Source organism: Poecilia mexicana, unplaced genomic scaffold (genome assembly GCF_051168715.1).
Source record: "Poecilia mexicana isolate PSO_F unplaced genomic scaffold, ASM5116871v1 scaffold_19, whole genome shotgun sequence".
Taxonomy (NCBI): Eukaryota; Metazoa; Chordata; class Actinopteri; order Cyprinodontiformes; family Poeciliidae; genus Poecilia; species Poecilia mexicana.
This window is the reverse complement of record NW_028263388.1, coordinates 13,753,490-13,761,990: the sequence shown is the minus strand read 5'-3', so window position 1 is coordinate 13,761,990 and position 8,501 is coordinate 13,753,490. Positions and strand designations below refer to the sequence as shown.

The 8,501-nt window shown below is 41.7% G+C and overlaps 2 protein-coding genes and 1 non-coding gene across 4 annotated transcripts in view; 1 reads left to right on the top strand and 2 right to left on the bottom strand.

The window, feature by feature from the left end:
• Nucleotides 1-551: 551 nt before the first annotated feature.
• Nucleotides 552-622, bottom strand: trnag-ccc (transfer RNA glycine (anticodon CCC)). Its single transcript has one exon. It is a non-coding gene; the product is annotated as a tRNA-Gly (tRNA).
• Nucleotides 623-834: 212 nt separating this feature from the next.
• Nucleotides 835-7,100, top strand: prdm9 (PR domain containing 9). The gene is made up of 7 exons (XM_015011120.2): nucleotides 835-969; nucleotides 2,121-2,229; nucleotides 2,302-2,394; nucleotides 2,722-2,999; nucleotides 3,126-3,193; nucleotides 4,159-4,349; nucleotides 4,457-7,100. Exons 1-7 carry the CDS (start codon nucleotides 943-945, stop codon nucleotides 6,361-6,363), a joined length of 2,673 nt encoding a protein of 890 aa, XP_014866606.2. The 5' UTR covers nucleotides 835-942; the 3' UTR covers nucleotides 6,364-7,100.
• Nucleotides 7,098-8,501, bottom strand: part of ppp1r9bb (protein phosphatase 1, regulatory subunit 9Bb) — a 22,832-nt gene continuing 21,428 nt past the window's right edge. For both annotated transcript variants that reach the window (XM_015011123.2, XM_015011125.2), the window contains one exon: nucleotides 7,098-8,475. In XM_015011123.2, coding sequence (XP_014866609.2) covers nucleotides 8,425-8,475 — 51 coding nt within the window. In that variant the 3' untranslated portion in view covers nucleotides 7,098-8,424. The remainder of the gene's footprint in view (nucleotides 8,476-8,501) is intronic.

Here is an 8,501-nt window from a genome sequence, read left to right as displayed (position 1 = left end):
GATGAGGACTTTTCTTCAAGTGCTGCCTTCTCTCTGAATCACTGACTGTTCATAAATTTCTTTACACATTTTTGCTGTAATTAAATGAAGCAGTCCAATTAGAACAAATCAGATGTTAATACATCACATTCAAACCTGAGAATGCTTGTATTTTCTTCCACATTTACTTAAGATGGCAAAGGAAGCACTGGAATATAGGTTTGGAAATTAAAATTTTTAAAATTTTAGAACTGTTTATTCTTTCTTGCAAAAAACATTAGTTCTGTGCCCATCCATATGCTAGTAAGAAAGCTAAAACCCTAATTTTTTACTTTTTAATAATTCAGATCTGATGTTTTTTTATTTTAGATCTGAGGTTTGGTAACATTTTAGGATCGACAGAAAACTATAGTCGCTAATAAAACATATCCTCCAAAATTTAAATAGCCTATTAATTGTGTATCTGAATCCAAAATAAATTAAGCTCTTCTTTGTATCTTGCAATTAACCTGTAATCTTATTTTTAAGCTTTGATATGCAACGATCCGTGCAATAAAGAAAGAGAAAAGACGTGCGCCGCCCGGGAATCGAACCCGGGTCGCAAGAATGGGAATCTTGCATGATACCACTACACCAGCGGCGCCGACCTGCTTCGGTGTAGACGCTGTGGTTATTCCATACATAGCTATATCCGAGTAGTTGCGAGTTTTGTATATGAATATATGCAGGGATGACTCTTGACTACATTATCTAGTGTTATAAAACAAGAAACAGGGAAAATGAATTTCACAGGACGCTGTTCTTTTATTTGATTAAAAACGGAATATTTCCCTTTATGCTGAAAGTTTTCTGTATTTACTTCCGGTGTTGTAGTGTAACATCGGAGTAACTTCCTCTTACGAGACCTCATGTTGCTAACGGTCAAAATATGTGGTTTTTGAAACCAATTTATTGTAAGTTTCGATGTTAGAGTTGCTACAACTCAAAAAGGTTTGTGATTTTTTATTTATTTATTTTACTTTTTAATCTCTTATTTCGTAAAATGGATTTAATTTTTTTTACGTCAGGACGTAATATTTAGCTATGTGAGGCTAATTATGTTATTGTTATCGCTATGATATACGGTAAGGTAAATTTGATAAACTGTTATTCGTCCTAACTGAGAAAAGATTAATTACTGCCCAGCAAATTTTAACCTTACTGGAGCATTGCAGTAATATTCCTTATAGGTTACATACAACTTAGACACCTTTAGGAACGTTATTATGTTCTTCCTCACTATTAGAGAAGAACCAGTGTGAATTTTCTAAAGATTTATTAACCTTGAGCGAACGTTTCCTGTAAACGTTCCTCTTGCTCTTTGAAGATACGAGATTTTCGAACTTTTTATTGAACGATTCCTATATGCTTTCTGGAACTTGACGTTGATGCTTTAGATAATCTTGATGTGACAGACTTTTTAACTGTTTTTTTTAGGGAAGAATTCCCCAACCGTGATCCTCAAGGCTCACTGCCCTGCATATTTTATGTTTGCTTGCTTCAGTGCACCTGATTTCAATTAATGGCTGATTAAAAGGTTTTTACTAAACGCCAGCCTGAATCAGGTGTGGGAACAGCTTATTAGAGAACTGTTTGTCAATATTCCCTAAATGTTAGAGAACTTCAAAACTCCTGGAAATGTTCCCTAAACGTCTTCCAAAGCTTTCGCATTTTGTGGTCTTATGGGACATTCTGTGGTTACAGATGTCTTCACCTTATGGAAAGCATACGGGTGTTCTAATTTTTAGAGAACCTTCTCCAGGATACTTTGCAAAAGTTGTTAACTTTCATGGAGCTTTTGGGGAACATTTCCTGGAAGCTTGGAGTAGACCAGCCAGATTCCTGACTCTTCCTGAAGCTTCCACTGTCAATGTGGAGACAAATCCTCAGAGAACTCAGTATAGTATAACAGTATAGTCTTTGAAGGGTTTCTAAAAGTTGAAACATTTGCAGTCTCCAGAGAAGTTCACAGTGAGGCTTGTGTATTTACGCAACAAAGTGGACCAGTATCGAAAAATGCACAGGAGATATGTGATGAATTTGCGGGATATCTGTTGATCTCATACTAATAAAAGTGACTAACTTCCTTTCACTTCCTGCAGAGGTTTTTACTCATGTCGAATAAGAATGGTGAAGTGGAGTGGGTGGAGACAACCGAGGAGGTTGTTGAAACTGAGGAGGGCCTCTCTCTGAAGAACAGCACCCCTGCAGGTAATGTGTGATAACCATATTTTTACACTTTTTAAGAAATAAAAGTCTAACATTGCATCTCTGTGCCTAAAGTGGTGGTTGATTTAGAGTCGACTGAAACGTCACTCCAGAAACTGCTGAGCACTGTGGGACAGGAAGAAAGCATTGAGGGCCAAGATGGCTTCTGTAAGTTTATTTCATTTTCCTTTCTTATTATAATGAAGAGTCAAACCTGTTAAACCGGTAGAGCATTGACAAGCTGGTATCAGTGTTCATGGTAGCTTAGCAAGCGCAACCCTTAGCCAAACGACGTTTTGATAACATACTTTGTTTGCATGCAGAAATTATCTTTTCTAAAGTTATTTTTGTGCAAATGATGAATCCATTTATGAGTAATACAGACACTATTTTGTTACAAATTTGGAATTTAAAAAAAAAATATTTTCCTTTTAACATATTTCAGCCACACAAGTACACTCACTTTAATATTCAATTTTGCTTTTACATTTCCAGGTTGTGAGGAGTGTCTGCCTCTTTTTCAGGATCAGAGTAATCCTGATGACATTAATGGTCCATCATTTATCCTCGACTTTCCAACGACCATGGGTGTCGCACAGCGAGCTCTTCTCACTTTACCCTTTGGCCTGATGATAGGCAGATCCAGCATTCCCAACGCAGGAGTAGGTGTAATAAACCAAGGTCCAGCACTGTCTCCAGGAATGCATTTTGGACCGTATGAGGGGGAAGTGACAGTGAAAGAAAATGCTATGTCTAGTGACTTTTCTTGGGAGGTGAGTTTAATGTGACAAATTGTGAAAGTTTAAAATCATTTTAGTAGTCCTGAATCCAAACAGTAAATTGAATGTCCTTGTGTTTGTTATCATGCTTATAACATTTTATTTACATTTTTTTTTCAGATTTACAAAGGAGAAGATCAGTACGAGTACATAGATGCCACCAGTGACTCCTATTCAAATTGGATGAGGTATTGAATTTTGAACGTTTGAGCAGGAGCACAGTAAAGGTTTACTGAACTAGAGTAAAATTGATGGGGCATTTTTGATAGGTTCACGCTCAACAACAGTGGGTCTATCATCTGTGCAAGCACATGCAGAAATGTTAGACTTTACCGTTTCTAAGTGGTGAACTTTGGTCAATGTTTCTAGAACTATAATAATATCTTAGGTTTCTTTTGAGGCGTGTATAAAGTTTAGTCAAAGAGAACATAAATAAACCTGGCATGCCAAATATCAGCTTATGGGGCGAGTCTTAGTTGGCCAGTTTTTGCTTTATCAGGGCTCATAGAGGTTGTCACAATCTTTTCTTAGGCAACTTCATTCTGCCTCATAAGATCATATTACACTTTAATAAATCTGCACAGTTGCTGACAGTCTTGTACCCATTCTTGCCCCCAAAGTAAAAGACAGGAAGTGTGGGGAACCTTCAAGGGTTTTTGGCATTCAGTGAGGAAGTTTTGTTTTGTTTGTTTGTTTGTTTTTGGTGTTTTAGATGCTGATTATTTCTCAGGGTAGGTAAAAAAAAAAAAAGGTTTTTAATTAATTTTGATAACTGGCTGATTAAGTGGTGGATCATGGCTTTTCCAATTAAATCCAAATTTAGGTTTAAATAATCCTAGTTGTAACAACACATTTTGTCTCAGTGAAAGTTGTAGTCCAGTTTTGGAGTAGGCCAGCCAGATTCCTGACTCTAATCTAAAAGAAAATCTGTGTAGGGAGATAAAGGTTCTGGTAATGGCGAGGAGGCCTCCCAGCCTCAAGGACTAGGATTTCATCATCAGAGATAAATGTTCAAAATGCCAGCAAAAACATTCAAAAAGCTGGTCAGCAATTATAACAAAGGTTTGATTGCTGTACAATCAACTTTTTAGTTTATCGGGCTCAGCTTCATGTTGTACTCAACATATTTCTACCGGTCTTTGTTTGTGCATAGGTATGTGAACTTTGCTCGCAGCAAGGACGAGGCCAACCTGCTGGCCGTTCAGTACAAAGGCAGCATCCTGTTCCACTGCTGCCGCGCCGTCCAGACCGGAGATGAGCTCACAGTGTGGCCGAGCAGCAAACTGCGCGCCCACCTCAGCAAAGATTGGTCTGACATGTTGTCTTTGAAGATGAGCAGAACAGGTAGCTTTCGCTTCCCAAATCTGTCACCAAAAAAAAAAAAAAAAGTGTTTGAGATCTAGTCTAGATTAAGTTGCTCATTATTTTCCCGTTTTTCTCCGAAATCGCAGAGAGCGGTGAGAGTGCGTCGTCTCCGATTTTCCTCTGCTCCAGCTGTCTTCTCTCATTCACCACGGAGAGCTTCCTCCTCCGACACATAGAGCACTTTCACTCGCAGCCCAAAGCAGACGAGGCGGCCGGCGAGGAAAACCCCGGCTCCAGAGACGAGCCTCCAGCCTCTCTGGTGATGCTAGTGGATCCAGTTAAATCCAAAACGTGTGATGACTGCGGGAAAGTTTTCAAACAAGTCCCCCACCTCAGGAGACACAAGCTGTGCGTCCACTCCAACAAGCGGCCTTACTGTTGCTCGCATTGCAGGAGAAGCTTCAGTCAGGCATCCGGCTTGGTCCGACACCAGAGCGTTCATTTTGGAAAAGCCGCAGCTACGGACAAACTGGTCTCTACAGCGGAGAGCTCTGCACTCGGATCAGAACTCTCCAGCCGGGCGGAAGCGGCTGCATCTGAGGAGACGGAAAGAAGCAACCCAACCGAGGTTGCCCAAGTGGATGTGTATGTAGAAACGCAGCAGCTGGATTGTTCAGTTTGTGGAAAGAGCTTCACGAATGAAGCGCACCTCAAGAAGCACGAGGCAGCTGTTCATGAGAAGTTACGCCCTTATGTCTGTTCTGTGTGCCTCAAGTGCTTCGGCCAGTACAACGACCTGGCCAGGCATCTGCAGAGTCACCACAAGAATGAACATAAAGAGAAAATGGACGAGGATACAGAGGACGCCGCCATCATGCCGTTTAGCTGTGGTGAGTGCTTGGTGGCTTTCTCTTCGGTGGATGACCTGCAGCTGCACATAAACGAGCGGCACTCGGAAGACTCGGCGGCTGAAAACCAGGGAAGTAGTTCAGCTCCTCCTGTGGAAACCAAAGACCTCACCCCAAACAGTGCCCCTCTGAGGCCGCAGCGCCTCAAAGCCAGATCTAAAGTTTCTGCCGTCACTCAACTTGTAGCGCCTAAACGCAAAGCGGCCAGTCAGCAAGAGGCTTCAGCCGTCAGAAATGCAAAAATCAAGAAGCACAAGTGGCTTAGCTGTAATCTCTGCAAGCAAACATACGGAAACCCGGACGATCTCAAGGCACACAAGTGCACTTCGAAGCCGCTGAACTGCGGGCAGTGCAGCGCCGCCTTCTGGAAGTCTAGTTTGCTCAGAAGGCACACACAGATGGCACATGGAAGGGCGAAATCTTTCCGCTGCAACTCCTGCGATAAAGCCTTCTCTACGTCAGCGAAGCTGAGGCAGCATCAGAAAAACAAGTCTTGTCAGAAGTACCACTGCGCCTCCGAGCTGTTCCCCTGTTCCTTCTGCCACTTCTCCTTCACCATGAAGAGCTACCTCATCAAACACATCAAGAGGCACCATCCTCGGGATTACTCGGAAGGCCTGATGGACCTGGAGGAGGCGGAGGGGGAGTTCACGTGCTCGGACTGCGGGACAAACTGCGCAGACGCGGAAGCGCTCGCGTCTCACACGTGCATCAGGCAGCTGAAGGTCCTGTATTTGTGCACTGACTGTGGGAAGAGCTTCACGAACCACTACGGCCTGAAGCAGCACCAGCGCATCCACACGGGCGAGAAGCCCTACAGCTGCACCTACTGCAGCAAGAGCTTCTCCTATGTGGGCCAGCTGAACGTTCACCTCCGGACTCACACCGGCGAGAAACCCTACCTGTGCACCCACTGCGGCGAGAGCTTCCGCCAGTCGGGAGACCTGAAGAGACACGAGCGGAAACACACGGGCGTGAGGCCGCACGAGTGCACCGAGTGCAGCAAGAGCTTCAGCCGCCTGCAGAGCCTCAAGGCTCACCTGCTGCTTCACCAGGGACAGAGGCTGTTCAAGTGCAGCCAGTGCGGGAAGAGCTTTTCCAGAAACTATCATCTCAGGAGGCACCATCAGAAGGTGCACACGTAGGCAAGAAGGACTGTTGTTGCTGTGAAAAGAGTTCAGATTTCCACAGATTAAAGTAAACGACTTTACTTTAGCAAGTTTAAGAATAACTTTGTGAAAGTTATTCTAGATTTCCGACATTAGCCCGTTTTTATTTAGTTCCAAAACCAGTTTTAATGCAAGTTTTTGATGCGTTAGTAGAACACAGCGTCATCCTTATTCCTGTTTTGTTGTTTTGTCCATCCACTTAATGCAAAGCTTTTTTTTTATTATTATTATTACTCTCCAACCCATCTGAATCAGGTAATCTGGGATTCTGAGGTAATTCTGTCGTTTGATTCAGGTGTGTTGGAGAAGGAATGCATCTAAAAGTTAAAGGACGGTATCCTTTCAGGTTGCACTTGAGCGCCCTTGAGCTAGAGGTTGAAAATAAATAAGCGTCCAGAGACGGACAAGATCTATTTCCACAGATTCAGTATGATTGATGGGGATTGTTTATCCCCAAAAACCTCATGACTAAGTTTGATTCAGCATCAGTTTACACAAAGTTATTGCACCTTTCTGTTTGAGGTCTGTTTTTTTTTTATTTAAATTTACACAATTTAAATTACATTCAATATAAAATAATTCTCAGCATTTGACTCTAAACATTGTATAATTTATTAAAACAAGATTCACTTCAGTTTTTTGACAAAAAACAAAGGAAATGAAGCTAAACTGAGATTTGCCACGGTTTGAAATAAAAACACAGCTGCTCATCACTGTTGACCATTTATTCCACAAAACATACAATGCAAAGCGTGTGCACTGTACAAGCCTTAATATTATGAAAATAGTCATAACCATGCCTGTTTTTTTTGTTTGTTTTTTTTTTCATTAAGTAATCCTAGGTTTTGTTTTCATTACCACCCTCATCTACTACTTGGTTTTAACATGACAACAGTACACCTTTGTCTATTCGATTACCTTTTTCTTTGCTTTTGTCCATTTTTTTTTCCTTGACTACGTTATAAAGATTACGCAAATTGAAAATATTGAAGTCTGACCTGAAACTATACAAACATACTGCAATGACAGGTGACTGCTTTCAAACTGTGCATGAACCGAAAACAGGTGAGAAACCTGGCAGTGTTTTTCCATGTGCTACACGCGGTGGTTGTCAAGTGCAGCTGCTGGTTCGAGACGAAAACTTCGCTGCTGGTAACGACTTTGGGAAGAGACAAAAAAAATAAATAAAATTTCCCAGTCTGGTAATGGTTCAGGAATCGGTAATTCCAGTTACACAAGTCCTTAGCAACATCCATCTGGAGGGAAAAACGGATCCGTTGTCACTTGTGGCACAGAAGTTGCAGGTTTGTTTCGTGTGGTACCTCTTCTAAAGACACAAGGGGATGGAACCGGAGGAAGGATCGCTTGTTGATGGGTTTTTAGTGTGTAGAAAATACACAAACACTTCTGGAAAGTAGGCAGCAAGGTTAGGTGACGAGACACCTAAAAGAAGGTTACTGTTACTACGGTTTAGAAATCACGTCCCACTCGTTCTCTTCGTTCCATCGGCGCGCCGCGGCATCTTCGGTGCAAGCTCCTTCCTTCGTACCACATCTTTATCACGGAAAATATACAACAACCGTCCAAATCTCGGTTTATATTATGTTAAATGTTATCCACATTAAAATTTTTACAAACCAAACCGAAAACACAGCATCACATCTGTACAAAACATGAGAGGGGGGAACAAAAAAAAAGGTCACAAAAAAGTAGGTAAAAACCAAAGAAAGGGATTTTGTTTTTGGCAATTAAAAGCAACAGCTTGGTCTGTCACAAAACAACAAATTATGGGGGAAAAACAAATACTGAAATAAAAAAAGGAAAAAGTACATTTAGAGCTCATCAGAGTCTATACTTGTTGCGTTTCATCGTTTCAGTGAACGGTAACAAAAAAAAAAAAAAAATGGGGCTAAGAGGGTTAAATGGCCGAAACACAAGGCCTGAGGACTCGGCGTACGACCGGGCTCACGATGGAGACAAAGATACCCTGCAGTTCAGTTCATCAGGTGAAGGTTCACATAGAATGAAAAAAGGCTTTTATAAGGGTTCAGATTTAAGCTCCTCCACCCTGACCTCCAGGTCGGCCACCTAGAAAAGAGAAGAAGAGACGTTTA

Coding starts and splice junctions, on each gene's coding strand:
- prdm9 (XM_015011120.2), top strand. CDS start 943: ATGTTAGAGTTGCTACAACTCAAAAAG. Junction 3,194..4,158: donor TCCTATTCAAATTGGATGAG/GTATTGAATTTT, acceptor GTTTGTGCATAG/GTATGTGAACTTTGCTCGCA. Junction 4,350..4,456: donor TTTGAAGATGAGCAGAACAG/GTAGCTTTCGCT, acceptor CCGAAATCGCAG/AGAGCGGTGAGAGTGCGTCG.